The following is a 22,224-nucleotide window of genomic DNA, read 5'->3' as shown; positions in this document are numbered from 1 at the left end:
ACCTAGAGCAGCTGCCTTCTCTCTGTCAAACCCAGACCCCTTCTGCCTTCAAAATCCTGCTTAAAATTCATCTGTGCAGAGTCTTTAATCCATTAACCAAGATTTGGTAAGCCCTGGCTTGAGGTAGGCCCTGTGGGGGTTAAGACAGGGTCCTGTCCTTAAAGGAGAATTGGTGATAAGCTGAGGAAATGAGACCCTCACACGGAGTGGGGGAGAATTAGTAATCATGAGTGGCATGCTCTGAGCACTAGATGAGTTGTACAGGCAAGGTGTCCTAGTAGAGAGTGCTGTGGGCAGACAGTGCCAGGATGGGGAACTTGAGCTAGGCCTTTGGAGAATGTTTAAGGAAATGAAAATGCCAACTATCCAGATTTGATCATTACACATTGTATACATGTATCAAATTATTACACTCTTCCCCATAAACACGTACAATTAAAATAATAATAATTAAGTGAGGCATGATGATGCATGCCCATAATCCCAGTTACTGAGGCAGGAGGATCACAAGTTCAAAGCCATCCTGGGCAGCCTAGTGTGCCTCTGTCTCAAAATAAAATTTTAAAATATGGGCTGGGAAAGAAGCTCAGTGGTAAAGTGCTATCATTTGGAGGCCCTGGGTTCAATCCCCAGCACCACAACCTAACGACAACAACAACAACAATAATAGAAAAATAGATTTAAAAAGGAAGACTGCTGATTTCAATTATGCAAAGAGGAGGAGAAAGGAAAGAGACCAGAGGAAAGGAAATTGGAAAGGGGAGGGGAGTAATGTCAACAAAGGGCAATGAGGCAGGAATGTAGACATTTGTTCCTGAACAGTAAAACCCCAGTTATGGAGACGCAGTGCTTTGCAGAGGCCTAGCAGCAGGACAGATGGAAAAGCAGTTCAGGGTTAGACTGGCGGACCTTGGATGTTAGGCTAAGGAGTAAGACTGTTCTGTGGTCAATGGGAAGTTATTAAGGATTATTTACAAGAGAATGATCTGATAGGACCCAGATTTAAGGGCATTCATCTAATCATAGTATATACAGTGTGACCTTGAAGTCAGAGCAAAAGGGCAGTTGGCAGCAGCAGTCAAGCAGGAGAGCGAGCTCTGACTTTCAGTTGTTTTGTCACTCTGCCACTCCACGACTCATGTTCTCTCTATGTCTAGCTCTGTGAAGCTGCATTTGAGATCTCTCTGTTAATAGCTGGGTGGTAAGTTTGAGACAGAGCATGGAATCATTGAGGTAGACAGACCTAGATCAAAATCATACTGTACCACTTAGTTGTATGAATTTGGACCAGTCATTTAGCCTGAGTCTCAGTTTCCTCACAGGTGAAACATGGATAATATTAATATGAATAGAAGTTAATGAGAAAGGCACCTAGAGCATAAATAATCAACCAACATTCCTTTCCTTATCTTCTAGTTATCGGTGTGACCCTGAGCATGTCTTTTTCTGGGGCAACTACCATGTAAAACAAGAGGGCTGCTGGTCACAGTGGTGTATACCTATAATCCCAGCAGCTTGGGAGGCTGAGGCAGAAGGATCTGGAGTTCAAAGCCAGCCTCAGCAACTTAGTGAGGCCCTAAGCAACTCAATGAGACCCCGTCTCTAAATAAAATACAAAATAGGGCTGGGAATATGGCTCAGTGATCAAGTGCTCCTGAGTTCAATTGCTGGTATCCCCCGCTCCAAAAAAAAAGAAAGAAAGAAAAGAAAAGAAAGGAAAAAAAAAGAAGAGCTGTTCCTTTCTGCTTTACTATGCTGGAATCAATGTCCTTGCCTATCTAGTAACATATTTGACCAATCCTCCTTCCTCTTACTCTACTAGGGGAATAATGCATTCATTCCATCAACAAGTATTTGGTGAAATCCTATTATGTGTTAGGAACTGTAAAGCACTGAACAAAAACAGACAAAAATCTCTGCCCACATGGAACTTATATTCTAGTCATGGCTGCAGAGAAGTCTCTAATTAACAAATAAATAAAATAAATATGCAATACGTAATGGTAATAGGTGCTAATAAAAATACAGCAAAGTGAAGGAACAAAGTGGTGGGAAATTGGTCAAGGAAGATTTTTAAAATTTTTGTACTGGGGATCAAATCCAGGAGCACTTTCCCACTGAGTTACATTGCCAGCTCTTTTTTTTTTTTTTTTTTTTTTTTTTTTTTTTTTTTTGTTGGTCTGCTCTTCTTTTTTTCTAGGGCTTTGAGCTGTAGTGTTGTTTATTTGTTGATTTTTTCTTCTTTTGTTAAATGCGCTCCATGAAATAAATCTTCCTCTAAGTACTGCTTTCATAGTGTCCCAGAGATTTTGATATGATGTGTCTTTGTTCTCGTTTACTTCTAAGAATTTTTTTATTTCCCTCCTGATGTCTTCTGTTATCCATTCATCATATAATAGCATATTCAGCTATTGGAGAAGTTTCTGTTTTTTATTCTGTCATTTATTTCTAATTTCAATCCATTATGATCTGATAGAATACAAGGTAGTATCTCTATCTTCTTGTATTTGCTAACAGTAGTTTTGTGCCAGCTCTTTTTATTTTATTATTATAGTTTTTGATTTTGAGACAAGGTCTCACTAAGTTACTCAGGCTGGCCTTGAATGTGAGATCATCCTCTGAGTCTCCACAAAACCTGGGATTATAGACATGCACCACCATGCCTGTAATCTATACGCATTTATTATATTCCAGACACTTTGACATATAACATCTGAAGGAGGTCAAGAAATACCATCACCAAATATGTCACTTTGGACTTCAAAGTGAGGGTACCGGGAGAACAGCATATGCAGGAAGGGATTTTCTCTGAACTTCTCTTAACTGCCAAAAGACAGATCCTTCAAAAGAAACTCAACTGTCACGAATCCCTTCCCTGGTAACCTCATCAACCAGGGAAGATTAAACTCCTATCACAGGAGAAGAGACTGGAGCTCAACACCATGCCTAGACAAATTCGTCAGACTGTCGTCTATTCTGAGGGTCAATTCATCTTTCCTAAAAATCATTCACTCTCCTCTTAATTGCCTACATCACTCCTCCCTGTTCCCTATGAAGAGGGTAGATTAGCTTCTGGATCACAATGTGTTCTGGGGAGCTCACTTTTCTTTCATGTGATGCCTTTGTATCCATAATAAATTTTGTATACATTTTTCCTATTAATCTGTCAGTTCTCAGTTTATTTTGTAGATTCTATTATTTAGAGACCTAAGAGGGTAGAGTGAAAGTCTTCCCTCCCTTATACATACCATGGAAGCACAACTATCTAACAAGGTGTATATTGTCATCTGTTTTACAGATGAGAAAACTGAGGCTCTGCAAGACAAGAGAAAATCTCTTGTCCTAAATCACATACCTGGTAAATAAGTGAAAAGGCTGAGATTCAAACCAGGATCTAAGTCCAGAAGTCTGTATTTCACCCAACAATCTGCTTATCACTAAGTGGGTCAGAGAGTCGCCTCTCTGTTCTCTATGTCTATTTATTCTGTGGATTAACCATAACTAAAAGGTATTTAATGCCAGTCCCCACCCAAAGCCTTCACATATTCTACTCAATTGGTGGGTATTCAGGGGTTGTCTCTTTTCTTTTTCTGGTACTGGGGATTGAACCCTGGGATATTTTACCACTGAACTACAACCCAGTCCTTTTTATTCTTTTTATTTTGAGGCAGGGTCTCACTAAGTGTTCAGGGTGGCCTTGAAATTGCCATGGCTGGCATCTAACTTGCAATCCTTCTGCTTCAGCCTCCTGAGTAGCTGGGATTACAGGCATGTGCCCCTCTTTTATTTTTTCAAGACAGGGTCTCAGTATGTTGCCCAGGCTGGTCACCAAATTGTGGGCTCCAGTGATTGTCTCATCTCAGGCTCCCAAGTAGCTGGGGTTACAAGCCTGTGCTATCACACTCCACTTCTCGATTTATTTTAAATATTTATTATTCAGGGCTGTCAACTAGTATTATTTTAATATTAGGCCCATACAAACAAAAGTAGAAAGGAATACTTGATTGAAAAGAAAAGTCAAATGAAGTACTGCAAACCAGTTATATTTGAATTTCTGGATTATTTACTTTTCTGCAACTCCCACAGTAGCACAAATAAAGAGTAATTGCACAATTATCATTTAGTTCTACTTCCTTTTTATCTTTCCATAATATGTTATGTAGCTTGGCACCCAGGAGGTGCTTCATAAGTGACATTGACAGGCATCCTTTGATCCAATTCCTATTTTGGAATTCTAGGTAGTCTAAGTCACTGTGGCCAACTTCATGCCCTATTCATTTGACAAACAATTCTGGTGCCTACTATGTGGCAGATGCTATGCTAGGCCCTTTGAATACCAAAATGGATCTTTTTTTTACCACCAAGACATTCACAGTTTCTGAGTGTGATGGTGCTTACCTATAACTTCAGCTTCCCAGGAGGTTGGGCCAGGAGGATCACATGTTTAAGGCCAGCCTCATCAACTTAGTGAGGACCTGTCTCAAAATTTAAAAAAAGGTGCTAGAGATGCAGCTCAGTGGTAAAGTGCCCATGAATTCAATCCCCAGTACTGCATTGTTTTAAAAAAAATGAGCCCACAGTTTAGGGGATAGAAACATTCAAAATGTGACGTGGTAACTGATAACATTGAAGAATGTTTAGGGTGCAATGAATGCATAAAGGAAAATCTATTTGGACTGAGTTTTAGTGCCATACTAAAGAGAACATATGAGTTGATTCTAGAAAAATTTATCAGGTTTCTGAGGGGGGAGCATTCAGGAAAAGAAACTACTTTGTGCAAATGTGCTGAGGTGTATGAAGAAACAGCAAATTTAGTATTATGGGAGCATGTTTTCTTTGGAGGCTAGTTGAAGACAATGCTGAAGAGGCAGATTACAGGTTTGCTTAGGAGCTGATATTTTGTTTCCTGTACTACATGGTGTCAGACATGTAAGGTAAATGGGTGATAAGGACAGTACTGGAGATCAGAGGAAAAAGATAGGAATGGCTGTGTGGAACTTGATTGCTCATGTTTGTCTTAGGGGGCAGTTCTAGCTAAATGTAGCCATCTGGCTGTGTGGATCCAGTGTTAGCAGGTCTTTTGTTTTGTTTTTAAATAGAAAAGCAGGAAATGTACATTAAAAAATATGAAATCTCCAGATTTCTAAATGTTGACAACTGATTTTATTTTGTACCTGGGATTGAACCCAGGAGTGCTTAATCACTGAGTTATACTCCAGGCATTTTAAATTTTTTATTTTGAGGCAGGGCCTTGCTAAGTTGCTGAGGCTAGCTTTGAATTTTCAATCCTCCTGCCTCAGCCTCCTGAGTCCCTGGGATTACAGGTGTGCACCACCATGCCCAGCTGATTTTTTTAAATTCAAAACTTTAGCCAATATTGCACCAAGAACAAAATGTCTGTTGGCTACAGGTGGTCTGGAGGCTGGCATTATGAGACCTATGTTGTAGGGGATCAGGCACTTATGGAAATATAGAAGGTAACTGAGGCAACACTTTAAAACACTTAAACACAAGAATAAACACTGGCTGGGGATGTAGGTCAGTAGTACAGTACTTGCCTAATATGCACAAGACCCTAGGTTCGATCCTTGGCAGCCCGCTCTCCCACCAAGAAAAGGCAGAGGAAAAAAGGATAACCCCATAAAAGCCTCCACTGCAATATTTATATTGCATATCAAGTCATATGCTCTTTCAGTGGGGCACCAAAATGAGGTCCCAGGTCAGATACAATTCCCAAGGCTTTTGAGGGCAATAGTGCAACCTAGGGTCTCGGGCAAGCTGTTAAAAGCCTGGTAGAACATGGTAAGCTGAGACCAGTATGGTCCCTGAGCATCATTACCACCGCCACCAGAAGATGGCTATCATTTGTTCTCCTTTAATGTTGGAGGAAGTAGGGGTGGCCTCTTTAAACTGAGTATGTAACAAAGACATCATAGGCAGTGTGAGATAGATACAACACAATTGAATAACTGTTACGATTCAAACTCCTCATTTTTCAGTTGGAGAAACTAAGCACTAAGCCCCCTCCACCCACCCCCCCCCCAAAAAAAAAAAGCATGGTGACTTGCTAAGAATGACCCAGCAAAGTAGTGGTAGAGTCAGGTTTCCTGACTCCTGGTCTAGCATCCTTTCCAATAATCCTGGACTGTGATAATTAAGGTAAATCAGCCTGGCAGTTTTCCTAGCATCTAGAATTCCTGGTCTGGACAAGCAGGACTTGAGAGCAGCTGTTAAAAGTCTTCCTTTCCCCTTATCTGTATTATGATGATGATATTCTTTGTAAACTTTCTATTTCAAGGATTAAGGTTAAAGAGAGGACAAAAAGATGTTTTTGAAGCATAGAGACAATTCACGAAGGGTAGGGAAGAAAAGTTGTCTGTGGCTAAGCTCTTTAAGGCTTATGACCTCTGTGCTCTCTGGACTGACCTCCACACTGCACACTTTTGGTTTTGTTTTGATTCTTTTCTTTTGTCTTCTTTTCTGTTACCCTCTGTGTTTTTCTTTTCTCTCAGGAGCCTAGGTTTTATGCCTACCCATTAGAGCTCCAGGGCATCACTAAGCCTCCTTGGTGGCACTCAGGATGTCTGCTTCGAGTTGATAAAGTTGCTAATTATTTGTTCCTCAATAAAATAAGAATGAGAACATATAGTGGCTAAAAAACCATGCATGATTCCCCTGCTACAGTCATTTAGTTCTCTATAATCTGAGACTAGTAACTCTTGTCAATGGTGACTCTTGACTAAACTAATCCTTTCCATCCTTCATTTCAGGGTCTATTGTTCTGACATTTGCCACTTTTTCCCCCCTCTGAACCCGTTTCTGATTGGTGCAGCTGTTGAAGATGCTGCAGTTGCAGCAGTGTACATCTGGAACATTTGGCTGACTTGTTGAACTTCCCCCAGGGAGTACTCCAGGGGAAGGATGGGAGGGGTGGAGAGGCCAGAACAGTTGCCTGCAAATAGAGATGCCAATAGTGTCTGGCCATTCCGTGGACCACCCTTGTAAAAATCCACCTCACTGTGTCCCTCAGTTTCCCTATTTATTCCTTGAAGGCACACGTTATCCACTCAAAAGCCTCCCCATCAGTGGAAAAGGAGAAACTATTCTGACTGGATTTTCTCATGCAGCACCTTCTGCTTTTAAAAAGGGATCACGATTTATATTTGCTAAATTAATTGGTATATCAAGAGATCCTTGGAGACTGTTTTTACCTTTCAAGGGACAACATCACTTCAGTTCCACTTGGAACAGGTAGCCTTCTCCATGACTTAGATTGAGCCCTGAGACACACTCCAGGAGTGAGGCTGCCTGATTCCCAGTCCCTTTGGCTCCCAGGCTCCTAGGTCTCCTTTTCTTCTGGCGAGCCATTGGATTGCAAACACAGCAGGCATGGTTTCATTCCAAACCCAGAACTGTTTTAATTAGTTTAACGTCTGTTAAACGCTTTGAAGATTGAAAGCAACAGATAAGTACTGGATGATGTTATTAACAACTGCAGTTAATTGCAAACATTTCTATTAATGCTAGTTTCTGCCTCCTTTTCTTTGCTGTACCTTCTTTCCAAGGTTCCCAAATTCTTCTCAGCCTCCCCCTCCTTTCCTCCCCCGTACTGGCGCTGAAGGGTTAAACCGGGGCGGAGTCCAGAGATGAACGACAGCAGGAGTCACCAACTGATACGGAGCAAGCGGGAAGAGCTGGGTGGGGCCCTCAGGGAGAGGCGAACCCTCACGCCCCCAGGCCCCGCCCCGCGGCTAGAGGCCCAGGCTGAACGGCAAGGGGCGGGGCGCCGAGGCTTGGCGGCCCAGTGGTTGGGCGTCCCGGCAGCCCCTTGAGGGATGGGGCGGGGTCGACCGGGACCTCCTCCCTCATTCCCTCGGCGGGCGGAGCCGCCCCTCTCTCCCGCCCCTCCTCCTCCCTTTCCCACCCCTCCGACTGGAGCTGCACATGCGGCTGCTCCCTGTTCCGTCCCGCCCAGCCACCGTCGCGCAGGCACGGGTCCCTGCAGCCCCCAGCCGATGGCAGGACAGTAGTCGCCTGTCAGGGGTCGTGAACGGCTGAGGCAGACGCAGCAGCTCCCGGGCCTCAGAGAGTGGGTGTCTCCGGAGGCCATGGGCTACCCTGAAGTAGAGCGCAGGGAACCCCTGCCTGCGGCAGCGCCACGGGAGCGGGGGAACCAGGGCTGCGGCTGTCGCGGGGCCCCTGCCCGGGCGGGCGAAGGGAACAGCTGCCGGCTCTTCCTGGGTTTCTTTGGCCTCTCGCTGGCCCTCCACCTGCTGACGTTGTGCTGCTACCTAGAGTTGCGGTCCGAGTTGCGGCGGGAACGGGGAGCAGAGTCCCGCCTTGGCGGCCCTGGCACCCCTGGCACCTCTGGCACGCTGAGCAGTCTCGGTGGCCTCGACCCTGACGGTCGCATCACCCGCCACTTTGGGCAGCCGTTACCTCAACAGCAGCCCTTGGAACCGGGAGAAACTACACTCCCCCCTGACTCCCAGGACCGGCACCAGGTGAGTCACCTAGTAGGGGCGGCGGTGGTGGCGGAGGCCCCCTTCCCTAGTGAGTAGGGCGGGGGCCCTCCACCACAAGGCCGGGAGGGGACTTGGCCACTTGGAGCCAAGTTAGAGGGCAGGACCAGGGAGGGGGCAGGCGAGCCGCAGAGGCGTTGTCTAGGGCAGGTTGTCTGTCCTGGGTCGCTGGCTCAGCTCACCCAGACTCTCTCAGGTCCCCTTGACTTGGAAACTCTAGCCTGCGCCCGCCGCCCGGGGCTATGTGCTGCCTTGGGAAAAGTTGGCGACGCTCCCGCCCGGGCTCGGCGAGGAGGTGCCCGCGCTGCCCCCCTAGCCGACTAACGGCGAGCAGCTTGGCCCTTCTACTCCTGCTGAGATTCTCTGCCCGCGGTGCTTGTTTTTTCGTGTCCAGAGCTGATGCCAGCACTAGCAGGCTCTTCTTTGGAGTTGGAGCTGTAAACAGCTGAAATAACTGCTCCACGCCCGTTGAAACAACTTTTAACCATACTTTCAGCGCGGGGTCCTTGTGCGCTGACCAGAACGTGGGCTTGTTCACACTTACCTGCAATTTGAGACTGATTGTCCTCGGCGTTCTACTGAGGATCAGCGCCCCTGAGGAATTCTGGTAGAAATATGCCGTCTTGCTAGACAACTTCTGAACAGCAATTTAAAAAATCTATGGAAATAAAACTCACCCTTTGCGTGCCGGTTCTGACTTAGTTTTTATTATTTGAATGTGGTTTTGCGATACAGAGGGTAGGTGGGAAGCGCTTTCGTTACTGCTAGCCTAAGAACAGGAATCTACCAGTGGAACTCAGGAGTAGTCTCTCCCAAGTGCAGTTTTTTTTTTTTTTTCCAATCTATGATGTTTGTACCCTTATTAGCATACCATTAACTTTGGTGCTTCGTTTCTACTTTCTCCTAGCTCTTTATTCAAGTAAATTTAGTGCAGTTAATATAAGTATTATCTTGATTGCCACATTTCGTCTTACATGTGAAACTAAGGAGAAGTATCCAGTGATGCTTTTGCGGTGGTTAAAGGATAATTGTGAATTTGTACTTTTTGGCGAAGAGGACAAGTTGTGCAGATAAGTTCCTCAGCCTTCTATATCTACTACTACATCCAGAGTCATTATCACAACTCTTTAAGCCTTATTTGTACTGCTTTGTCCTTCCATCCAAAGTTGTACAATTGATCACATTCATGATAATACTGTGATTTTGGAACTGACATTTTTCTTTTTTACAGTGTGAGTTGTAAACTTGCCCTGAGCCTTAAAATGTCTTGCTAGCACACTCCAACTTATATAACAGCTTATCAAAAAGAGAATCAGCAGACATGCTTCTCATACTTGAAACTTTAAACACTGTAGCTAAATGATAATTAGCCAGGATTCTGGTTCCTTTATTTACCCCCCCTCCCCACAGCCCAATAGAAATACTAAGCAGCTGAACATTGATATTCTGTGAAAAGATGAAGGAATTCAACTTTCTTAGTCAAATGGTGGCCAAGACTTTTTGGCATTCAGGATGGACAGAGCCATGTTTATAGACTGAGGATTAGCAGACAGCTGTACTGTAGGGCTTCTGTGATGGCATGGGACTCTCGCAGGTCTGCAATGGCATTGAGTTGCCTGCCCTTTGGGTAGCACTGAATTATTTCTGTCTAGGTTTAAAACAAAAGTTTCTCTCTTCTGTTATTTTTTGTTTTAATTTTTCTAAACAGTAGAAGCAAGGATACTGGCTCTCTAGTTTTGTTGACATCAGTTTTGAATTGGAGGTTTTAAGAGTTGTAAGGGGCCATTTGAGTCCATTTTATTTCATTCCCTTGAAGAGCACCGGCTCCAAGGGGAAAGGGACTTGCCCAAGATTCACATAACTAGAGTCAAAACTAGGATGGAGTTGCTCTCCTAATTTGCAGTTTAGTGCCCATTCCCTCATAGCATACTACATACTGAGGCTTTTTTTTTTTTTTTTTTTTTGGCAGAGAGAGGGATTAGGGTGGAGCTCTGTAGTAGACTTTGTACAAAGCAGAGGGCTCAGATTTGTGTCATTTTGTTCTACTCTACCCACATTTTGACCAGACTAAGTTTAATCCTGTATTCATTATTCATCCTAATCTTCACTTTCAGAAGATTTAGAGTATACTCTGAAAGGATTCTAGCTCAGATACAACTTAAGTTTCTCTAGAGAATATTGGTTTTCGTATATGATAAATAAATACATGAATAAATAAATAAAGGAAAAGTTGATTGACTGTTAAATTAGTACTACTATATCCTGGGTAAAAATTGTAGCGCCCTGGTGCACCCTCTGCTGGTGTTGCAGGGACATTTAATTGCAGTATCTGCTGACAGTCAAAATTTTAAGTTGTGCTGACATATTCTGATTCATAAATAAGGAAGTAAACAGCCTTGTGGGATTTGGCCACGTAGGTCATATTTTTATATTTTAGTTTTTCAACTCAAACAGCTGCTATTACAGCAACTCTTGGATAGAGAGGAAGAAAGATAAAAATATGCACCCTCCAATGGGCAATGCATTCAGGTTTCTCACCAGTTTATCTGCAAGGAATGAAAGCAAGCTGACAAGAATAAATTGCAAGAAGATCTCACGAGATCTAGTGAGCAGAACAGTCAGAGGTACTTCATTGTGTAAGGTCATGCAGTTAGGCAAAATAAACCTATCCATGCTTAGGAGATGATGGACTCTAGACTCTCAATTATGACCCAAGAAACAGATCATAGAAACCACTGTAAATGTCATACTTCGATTTAAAAGCTTTTGTAAAAGCAGATATAGAAGGAAGGAAGGAAGTACAGTGAGGCTATAAATTAGTGAGATCAGCAGAGTTTCTCCAAGGAAAATATTAGGAAAGTCTCCCAAGTGGGGACATGGTTACTGATGATAAAATGTGAGAGAGACATATCAGACTTTCTGGAATCATAACTGTTTCCTGTTATTGGAGTAGCTGAGTAGCTCTAGATTTATCTGGATACTTGGTGGAGGTAATCATAAGGGATAGAGACATCTTACTAGTGTCTGAATCAGTTAATAAACAATATAAAAATAAAATAAAATATCACTGGCTCATTCTGTACAGAATTTGGTCCAGTTGTGATTGTGCTCCTCAAGGATCAAGAATATAGTGGGCAGCCTCATGAAGTGAGTCAACAACAACAAAACAAAACCCTTATCTTTTCCATGTAAAAGATCAAAAGTGGATTTTCACCTATAACCAGATAGAAAAGTTTAGTGGCTATTCCTCAAGAAAAACTGAGCAGCTGATAAAAGTCCCCAGAAACCAAATTAAATCAATGAAAAAGATGAAATGTTATCTTGGTTTTTTTTTTTTTTTTTTTTTTTTTTTTTTTTTTAGTCTGGAGAGAGAGAGAATTGGAGAAAAATGATCAAAGTCTTCTAAATCATGTGAGAGATGAGTATGGTTAATATGTTGGTGTAATTTAATAATCCAATTCAGGAAATAGAAAGTCTGATGTGCCAGACACAAAGTTAAGTATTAGATATATTTTAATGCTTGAAAAATTATTTTTGGAGGGAAACAAATAAATGTCATATGTCAATTCATTGCCCCAAGTGATAGTCTAAACTATGGTTAAAATAATAAGAACTTTTTCAGTACTGTTAAGGATATTTGGGGTATGTTCCTAATTACTTGAGGTGATGTCATAGAAGTCAACCTTAACATTCTACAAAACATTTGTTGGTATAACTAGATAGTCCATTAGTGTATCCAGATTTGATATTACTTATGTTAAGACTGATTGATCACAAAAATAACTAGGTGTCCCAGGCAAGGTGGCACACTCCTGTAATCCCAGCAGCTTGGGAGGCTAAGGCTGGAGGATCACAAATTTGCAGCCAGACTTAGCAATTTACCAAGACCCTCAGTAACGTAGACCTTATATCACAATAAAAAATAAGACAGGGCTGGGGAATGTAACTCAGTGGTTGAGTCCTCTGGGTTCAATTCCAGTACAAAAAGTACAAAAAGCAAAACAAACAAAAACAAACAAAAGAGAAAAAGAAAAAGGTAATTCAAAGTGAACATAATGAATGAGCCCAGAAATTATTTTAAAGGTGTAGAATCTAGATGAAAAATAGTTTTCTATGTGTTTTAAGTCCAAACTTTTCAGTGTGACATTCAAGGTTCTTGATCAACTGGCTTCATTATACCCATGTTATTTTCTATCTCTCTTACTTTACTCCTGCAAGCCATTTGCTATAAAACTTGTGTCTCCACAATGGAACTCCTCAGAAATCTATCTTCATTTTTGTCTTTTTCCATAATGCCAGACACAGTGCTAGTTACACTTAGGACACTCAAATACTTATTGAGTTGAATATTATTTGGGGACTTTGGAGGTGTTTATGTAAAACAAAGACATTTTCTCTTTATATAGTAGACCTGTTTTCCTCAGGTTGTGCTAAGCCTGTGAACTGTCAGCCATGTTTAGGTGAGTAAATAGTTCCACTGCTAATGTCTCACTGGTTTCTAAAATAATTAGAAAGTGAAATGGAGAAGAACCCCAATCATGTGTTCATTTTCCATTTTCACACCTTACCTCTAAGATGGTGCAAAAAGCTTTCTGTAATATATTGTTTGATGTTTTATTTGCTTTTAGGTCTCATCTTTTTCTCTTTTTCTCTTAGATCTTGTGAAAAATGATCTATAATTTATCTGTAACTACCTTATGGAGAAGATCTCTTTATACTTCAGAACTTCTGAAGTATAAAACCACTTAATTCCCAAGAATATAACTAAGAGAAACCACTTGCTTTACCTGCAGAGCAACCTTCATAGAAGACTATCTTTATCTGACTCCTCTATAAATCCTTAGCACTTAGCTCTTCATTTCTTTTCCTTCTTTCCTTTTCTTTACTTTCACATTGAAGAGAAAAGTGCACACATCATAATTGTACAATTTGATGAATTATTACAAGGTGAACATGCTCGTGTTACTGGTATCCAGGTCAAGAAATAGAATATTGCTAGCATCCCATAACTTCTAAGTTTCCCCATACCTATCCCAGTATTATTCTTTCCAAAGTTAATGATTATTCTGACTTCTAACATCATAGTCTTATTTATTTTGAACTTTATATAAATGAAATCAATCATTATATATTCTTCTGGCTCTGGCATTGTTTTGATCAACACTATATTTGTGATATCCATTCATGTTGCATACAGCTATAATTTTTATACATTTATATTTTCTCTTGTTTGAGTATATCATAGTTTATCTGTTCTTTAATAATAAGTATATGAATGTTTCCAGTTTGAAATTATAAATAATATTGTCACAAATATTATTGTACATGTCCTTTGGTTACATGCATTTGTATTTCTGTTGGGTATATACCTAGGATGAGGATTGTGGGGTCATGGGGAATGCATATTTTTGACATTACTGATAATGATAGTATTTCTAAGTAATTGACAATGTATGTTCTCTCCATCGGGGTATGAGAATTCCTGTTGTTCCACATCTTTTATTTAACTTGGTATTATTGGTCCTTTTAATCAAAGCCATTATGGTGGGTGGGTTTGTAGTACTATCTCATGATTTTGGTTGACATTTCTCAGGAGACTACTGAGGTTGTGCTCTTTTTCATATTTTTGTTATTCCTTTGAATATGTTCTGTGAAGTACCTGTACAATATTTTTTGCTTTTTGTTGTCAAGTTGTCTGCCCATTTATTATAGGTAGTTTCTTATAGATTTTTAGGAGTTCATATGTGGCCTGGATATGAACTACTTTTGTATTTTTTATATTGTCAAATCATTCGAAAATATGTGCTTATCTTTCTTTATGGCATACCTTGATGAACCCAAGTCTTTGATTTTAATCATCAGTATTTTTCAATATTTTTGTGGTTAGGATTTGTTGTTGTTTCATTTAAGAAATGTCTTCCTAACTTAAGGTCATGTATACATAGTCTCCTATATTATCTTCTAGAAGCTTTATCCTTTTTTGCCGCTCACATTCAGACCCACGAATCACCTAGGACTGATTTTTGTGTATGATGAGGTTTAGAAATCAAGCTTCACTTCTTTCCATATAAATAAGGATTTTTTCTCTATTTCTCTAAATTATCATCTTTGTCATGAAGAATTCAAGTGTCTGCATATATGCAAGATGGTTTTTTGAATGATTTGTTCTCTTCTGTTGGTCATTAGTACAGTTTCTTTTGCTATAACAAAATAACTGAGGCTGGAATTTTTTAACAAAGAAGAGGCTTGTTTAGCTCACAGTTTTGTAAATTCAAGAGCATTGTATCAGCATTTGCTTAGCTCTGGTGAAGTTCCCCTTGGACGAGTCATAACATGGCAGAGAAGTGGAAAGGGAAGCAGTCATGTGCAGAACAGGGCAAATTTGCATGAGGTTGCATCACTGCATAATAAACTACTCTAGTGAGAACTCAGTCTTTAAGAAAAACAATAATCCCTTCTGAAAGCAGTACCAACAATGACCCAATTCACACTAGGCCCCACCTCTTAAAGATTCCACCATCTTAACACTGCTACACTGCATATAAATCCTCTAGCACATAAAACCTTAAGGGACAAACCACAACACACAAATACCATAGTCTTTATCATTGGATGCTATAATAAACTCTTGATATTTGGAAAAGCAAATCTTTCATCTTGTTCCCTTTCTTTAAAAGTATATTGAGTATTCTTGTTCCTTGGCCCTTTTCCATGGGTATTGTAGAGTCAGCTTGTCATGTCCCACACACCTACACAAAAAAGATGAAAAGAAACTTGTTGGGATTTTTATTGAGATTGCATTGAATCTCAAAATCAATTTAGGAAGAACTTACATCTTTATAATATTCAGCCTTCCAATCCATGCACATGGTACATCCATTTATGATTTTTCTTTAGTTTTTCTTGATAATACTTTTTAAAAATATTTTTTAGTTGTCAATAGAACTTTATTTTATTTATTTTATGCAGCGCTGAGAATTGAACCCAGTGCCTGACACATGCTAGGTAAGCGTTCTACCACTGAGCTACAACCCCAGCCCCTTGATAGTACATTTTTACACTTCTTTATAGAGGTTTTATAAACCTTCCATTAGCTATATACTTATTCTAAGTTTTTTGTTTATTTTTATGCCATTGTGGGTGGTATCTATGGTGGATATTGTGATCCACAACCCAAATCCCATTTCAGGAATTCAGGAATTATTCCCTCAACCGTTGAAGTCCCAGCTCAGCAAAGAGTGCACTTTTGTGTTTTCCTTGATTGAGGAAAACTGTTTCACCCAAGAAGAAGCCTCTTCCAGTGCAGTCTGCATTCTCAAATTGGGAAATTATGAGAGGGCCATACATTTTCCCTTCTCTTACACATCTGTTGATCCCATAAGCACTTCCTAATAAAAGCCCTACATGGTATTCTGTGTCTTTCACTCTGCTTCATAGAAAACCCAACCTGGGGGCATGTATAATATCAGTCTAATTTTAATTGATTATGGCTGATGTTTAAAATTCTAGTTTATTTTTATATATCTACTTTGCATCCAGAAACATGATGAATTCATTTATTAATCTTAATAATTTATCTGTGTATTCTTTTGAATTTTCCACAAATACTATCAAATAGCTTGTGAAAAATGATAAATTAAAAAAATCTTTATCTCTTCCTTTCCAAACTATATACTTCAAGGAATTTCTTTCTTATTTGAGTGGCTTTCTTACTTTATTGAACTGTTGGAAAAATGTTGAATAGAAGTAGAAATAGCAGAGCTTGGTGCAGTGGCACACATCTGTAATCCCAGCAACTGGGAAGGCTGAGGCAGAAGGATCTCAAGTTCAAGGATAGCTTCAGCAACTTAGTGAGCCCTCAGCAACTTATTGAGACTGTCTCAAAATAAAAAGGGCTATGGATATAGCGCAGTAGTAGCGGGCCCCTGGGTTCAGTCCCCAGAACCATTTAAAGTAGTGATACCAAGGCTTCCTTTTTCTCTTTTCAACTTCAGAGGGAAATCCTTTAGCATTTCACTCTTACTTAATGATGCTTGTAGTTTTATTGTTCTTATTAGTTATTTTTAAGGTAAGCTTTATCAACTTAAAAAGTTCTCTTCTGGCCCTAGCTTACTAAGAGTTTTGCTTTATTCATTATCTCCTGTATCCTTGTAAAAACATGGTTTTCTTGCATGTATGGAGATAACCATATGATTTTTCTCCATTAATAATGTAGTATTAAACCAAACTTGCACCCTAGAATAAACCCTATTTATTCCTAATGCCCTATTCAGTATATATATGGCTGGATTTGTTTTGCTAACATTTCATTTAGGATCTTTGTATCTATATTTATGAGTGAGATTAGCATACAATTTTCTTTTATTATCAAGTTTGGAAATCAAGGATATGCTGTCCTTGTAATAGTGAAAATGTTTCATTTTATTTTTTGACTGTAAAATTTATTTAATATTGGTAATATTTCTTCCTTAAATGTTTGGTAGGATTACTGAAGTCATTTTGCTGTGGGCAAGAGTTAAATACTATGTTTTATATCTCACTAGATACAGGAATTTAAGACATTATGTGCCAAAAAATACTTAGAAATAAATTTAAGGAGATGAGAGACCTATACACTGAAAATTCATAAAGTATTGATAAAAGAAATTGAAGAGGACACAAATAAATGAAAAGATTGCTTGTGTTTACAGATTGGAAGAATTATTATTGTTAAAATGTCTATATTACCCAGAGAGATCTGCCAATTCACTGCAGTCTTCATCAAAATTCTAATGATATTTCATAGAAATCAAAAAAACAATGCTAAAATTTGTATGCAACCACAAAAGATCTCAAATAACCAAAGCAATCTTAAGCAAACCAAACAAAACTAAAAGTCTAAAACTGCAAAACCAAACCAAACCAAAAGCAAAACAAAACAGCAATAATAAAAACAACAAAAAGCAAACTGAAAACACTGCACTACCTGTCTTCAAAATGTACTACAAAGCTACACTAATCAAACAGCGTGGTACTGACATAAAAACAGTCACATAGATCAATGGAACACAACAGAGAACCTAGAAATAAATCCATGCTTTTATGGTCAATTGATTTTTTTTGACAAAGGTGCCAAGAACCCACAATGGGGAAAGGACAATCTCTTCAATAAATGGGACAGGGAAAACTGGATATCCACATTCAAAATCATAAAGTTAGATCCTTATCTCACACAATATAAAAATCAACTCAGATTAATTTATGACCTGAAACCATAAAACTACTAGAAGAAAGCATAGGGGGAAAGCTCTATGACATCAGTCTGGGCAATGATTTTTTGGATACGACCCCAAAAGCACAGGCAACAAGAGCAAAAATAGAACAATGAGGTTACATCAAACTGAAAAGCTTCTGCACAACAAAGAGAACAATCAACAGATTAAAAAGGGAACTTATAGAATAGAAGAATATATTTGCATAACCATAATGGATTAATATCCAAAATACAGGAGCTCAAATATATCAATAGCAAGAAAAGAAATAACCCTATTAGAATATGTGCAAAATATGTGAATAAACATTTATCAAAATAAAACATACAATAAGTATATGAAAGAAATGCTCAATATCACTAATTTTCAGGGAAAGGCAAATCAAAACAACAATGAGATATCACCTAATACCTGTTATAATGGCGATTATAAAAAAGAAAAGCCAGGTGTGGTGGTGGAAATCTGTTATCCCAGTGAGTCGGGAGGCTGTGGTAGGAGGTTTGTAAGTTCAAGGCTAACTTGGGCACCTTAGAAAGACCCTGTCTCAAAAATAAAACAAAGCAAAAACAGGCTGGGGATATAGCTTAGTGGTAGAGCATTTGCCTAGCATGTGCAAGGCTCTGGTTTCCATACCCCAGTACCTGCCTCCCACAAAAAAAAAAAAAAAAAAAAAAAAAAAGATGGAAGATCACAAGTGTTGGTGAATAGGTAAAAATAAAGGGAGCCCTCGCACACTGTTGGTGGGAATATAAATTAGTACAGCCATTATATGATTCAACAATTCTACTATGGGGTATATATCCAAAAGAAATGAAATGCATATATAGAAGAGACATCTGCTCTCCCATGTTTTTTGCAGCACTGTTCACAGTAGCCAAGATATAGAATCAGCCAGTGTCCACCGGTGGATGGATAAAAAAATGTGGTATATGTACACAATGCAATACTATTCAGTTTAAAAAGAAGGAAAACCTGCCTTTTGTGGCAACATGGATGAATCTAGAGGACATTATACTAGGTAAAATAAACAATTAAATGGTGCAGTCATTTAGTTCACACAAGACATTATTGTTTTATAGCCAAATTCATTTAGATTGTTCCTATGTTTGCTTTTAAAATTACTTTTCATTCCTTAATTACTTCTCAAGTTTCCATCTGGGATAATTTCCTTCTGCTCTAATAACACCCTTTAACATGTCCTTTAGTATGTGTCTGCTATTAATTTTTCTAGGTTAGCTGTTTTTTTTTTTCTTTCAGAAGCTTGAAGATACCATGTTATTGCCTACTGGCTTCCATTACACCTGCTGAGAAATAGCTGAAAATTTTATATTTGCTTCTTTGAAGGAAATTGCCCTTTTTTGCAGTCCTGGGAATTAAGCCAGGGTTGCTCTACCACAAGCCACATCCCCAGCCCTTTTTACTTAGCCCTTTTTATTTTTTAATTTTGAGATAGGGTCTCATCTTGAACTTGAGATCCTTCTACCTCAGCCTCCCTTAGCAGTTAGAATTATAGATGTGCACCACTAGTGCCTGGCCTTATTCTCTCTCTTAAAAAAATTCAGTTACAACCTTGTCTTTGTTTAGTCTACGTAGTCTGTTCTAACAAAATACTATAAACTCAGTGACTTATAAACAATAGATATTTGTTGCTGACAGTTTCAGAGGTTGGAAATTCCAGGATCAAGACACTGACAGATTTGGTGTTTTGTGAGATTCTACTTCCTAGTACTTTTTGCTGTATCCTCACAGGATGGAAGGGATGAATGAATTCTCTTGGGACTATTTTATAAGGAAACTAATTTCATTCATGAAGGGCTGTCCTCCTAATTTAATCACCTCCAAAGACCTTACTTCCTAATATCACCGTACTAAAAATTAGATTTCAAAATATGAATTTTGGAGAGACAAACATTTAGCCCATAGCAAACTTGTAGATATTTTCTCCAGCATCTATTATATCTCTTTCATACTTTTCTCTATATTCTAATGTTTTTCCTTTCTTATTTTGGATATTTTCTTCTGATTTACCTTATAATTCATTAATTCTCTTTTCACATTTGTATTATCTTTTGAACTCACCCATTGAGTTCTCAATATCACTTATCTCACACATATATATGTACATAGACAAAAACATATATAATACATATATATGTGTGTGCATATATATATATACTCTATCTATCTATCTATCTATCTATCTATCTATCTATACACTAAGTTGCCAAGGCTCGCCTCAAACTTGTGATCCTTCCACATCAGTTTCCAAAGAAGCTGAGATTATAGGCATGTACCACCATGACTAGTTTATCACATGTATTTTTATTTCTAGAATTTTCCTTTGATTCTTTTTTTATGGTACTGGGGGTTGAATCTAGGCAAGTACTCTATTATGGAGCTACACCCCAGCCCCTGGTTCTTTTTAAAGATAGTGTTCAATTCTTTGCCAAAACTCCCAATCAAGTCTTTTCTTTTTTGAAATATTAACCATAATTATGCAATAACTTTCATTTGATAACGATTATCTCAATCCTTGAGAGTGTTTCTATTATATATTGCATACCTTGATCTTTTATCACTTTGGCTGTTTCTTAATATGTCTTGTTAGTTTTGATCAAATGGCAAACATCGAATATGAAAAATTATAGTAGAGTTGTTTTGAGGCCTCAGTTATTTTTATCCAGAAAGGGTTTATGCTTCTGAAAAATGTTTCACAGTATTAGCATTTCCTCATTACTTTAATCCTATATGAAATTGAGGTACTCTGAAGTGGCCTTCAGGCCAAATGAAGGTTGATTTACCCTTCTTTTTAGTATCTATCCCTTCTAAATTAGAACTCAAAGCTTGTGGGTTTTTCTAGAATTCCCCATCCTCAATGTGTCCTGAATTACAATTTCTGTTCTCTTAGCTTTATGAGTCTGTCAAAAGCTCTGCTCTTTCAGCTGATGCATCTGTGATCAGCCAATGACCTTAGAAGAAAAACGACTTCTTGGAGTTTTCTTTTTATTCAACATCTTGGCTCCATAATGCTGTATTGTCTTCTGTTTGTCTGTTTTGAGATGGGGTTTCACTATGATGCCAAAGCAGGCCTCAAACTACTACATTCACACAGTCCTCCTGCCTCAGTTTCCCCAGCACCTGGGATTACAGGCATGTTCCACTCTTCTTGGCTGCATTGCCTTTTAATTATGATATATCATTTATATCTTGTCCCAGTTGTCTTGTGGTTTTCAGCAGGAAATTTAATCCAAATTACTTATGCATTTGTTATGAGAAGCAGAATCAGCTGATTTCTTCACAAATATATATTGATCATCTGTATGTATCATGCACTATACAAAGCAGTGGAGATGTGACTGTTGAATGGGTTAGAGAGGACTCTGTAATCATGGAGAATTGTGAATCATTAAGTACAATGCAAATTGATGGTGCAATGGTACGGTTAATCATAGGATGATCTAGAGCACCTGGCCCAAACATGGGACATCAGGAACAGTTTTCTTGACAAACCATCTTCTGAGCTTGTGCCTGAAAAATAAGTAAAAATTAGGCAGACTGTTTTAGGCAGTAGGGACATCATGTGCAGTGACCTGGAGGTGATATAGAACATGACAGTTTCAGGGAACAGCAACCCATTTTTAACAAAAGCTACAGTTATTAAGATAGTATGATACTGGTGCAAGGATAGGCATATAGATCAATGGAAAAGAATTGAGAGTTCAGAAATAAATCTTACATTATAATCAATTGATTTGTTGTTATTAATATTTGTAGTGGTGGGGATTGAACCCAGGACCTCATGCATGCTAGGCAAGTGCTTTGCCACTGCTATACCCACAGACCTTTTAAATTTTATTTTGAAACCAGGTCTCACTAAATTGCCTAGGGTGGCCTGAAACTTGAGATCCTCCTGCTTTAGCATCCTATGTAGCTGGGATTAGAGGTGTGTGCCACCACACTTGGCAATCAATTGAATTTTTTAAAAAAATATTCTTAGTTGCAGATGGACACAATACCTTTATTTTATCTATTTTTATTTTTATATGGTGCTGAGGATTGAACCCAGTGCTTCACACATGCAAGGCAAGTACTCTACCACTGAACTACAACCCCAGCACTCAATTGAATTTTGACAAAGTACCAAGACAATTTATTGAGAGGAAATAACCTGCTCAACAAATGGTGCTTGGAAAAGTGAATATCCACATTCAAATAGATAAATTTAAGAAATGGGCAATAATTGGGCACAGTGGTGCATACATCTAATCCCAGCTACTTGGGAAGCTGAGACAGGAGCAGTGTAAATTCAAGGCCAGCCTGGGCAACTTATTGAGACCCTGTCTGAAAATAAAACTTAAAAAAGGGTTGGTGATGTAACTCAGTGGTAAAGTACTTGCATAATATGTGCAAGTTCTGGAGTTAGTCCTTAGCACTGCATAAAATAAAAGGGT

The 22,224-nt window shown here is 39.0% G+C and overlaps 1 protein-coding gene across 6 annotated transcripts in view; it reads left to right on the top strand.

The window, feature by feature from the left end:
- The first annotated feature begins 7,937 nt into the window (after nucleotides 1–7,937).
- Nucleotides 7,938–22,224, top strand: part of EDA (ectodysplasin A) — a 374,177-nt gene continuing 359,890 nt past the window's right edge. For all 6 annotated transcript variants that reach the window (XR_013761242.1, XM_079124916.1, XM_079124915.1 and 3 more), the window contains exon 1: nucleotides 7,938–8,504. Coding sequence is in view for 5 of the 6 variants with exons in the window: in XM_079124916.1 (XP_078981042.1) it covers nucleotides 8,109–8,504 (396 nt within the window). In the remaining variant the exon portion in view is untranslated. The remainder of the gene's footprint in view (nucleotides 8,505–22,224) is intronic.

This window comes from Sciurus vulgaris (assembly GCF_902686455.1).
Source record: "Sciurus vulgaris genome assembly, chromosome: X".
Lineage (NCBI taxonomy): Eukaryota > Metazoa > Chordata > Mammalia > Rodentia > Sciuridae > Sciurus > Sciurus vulgaris.
Note: the sequence above shows the minus strand (reverse complement) of the source record. Positions and strands in the feature narration are given on the sequence as shown.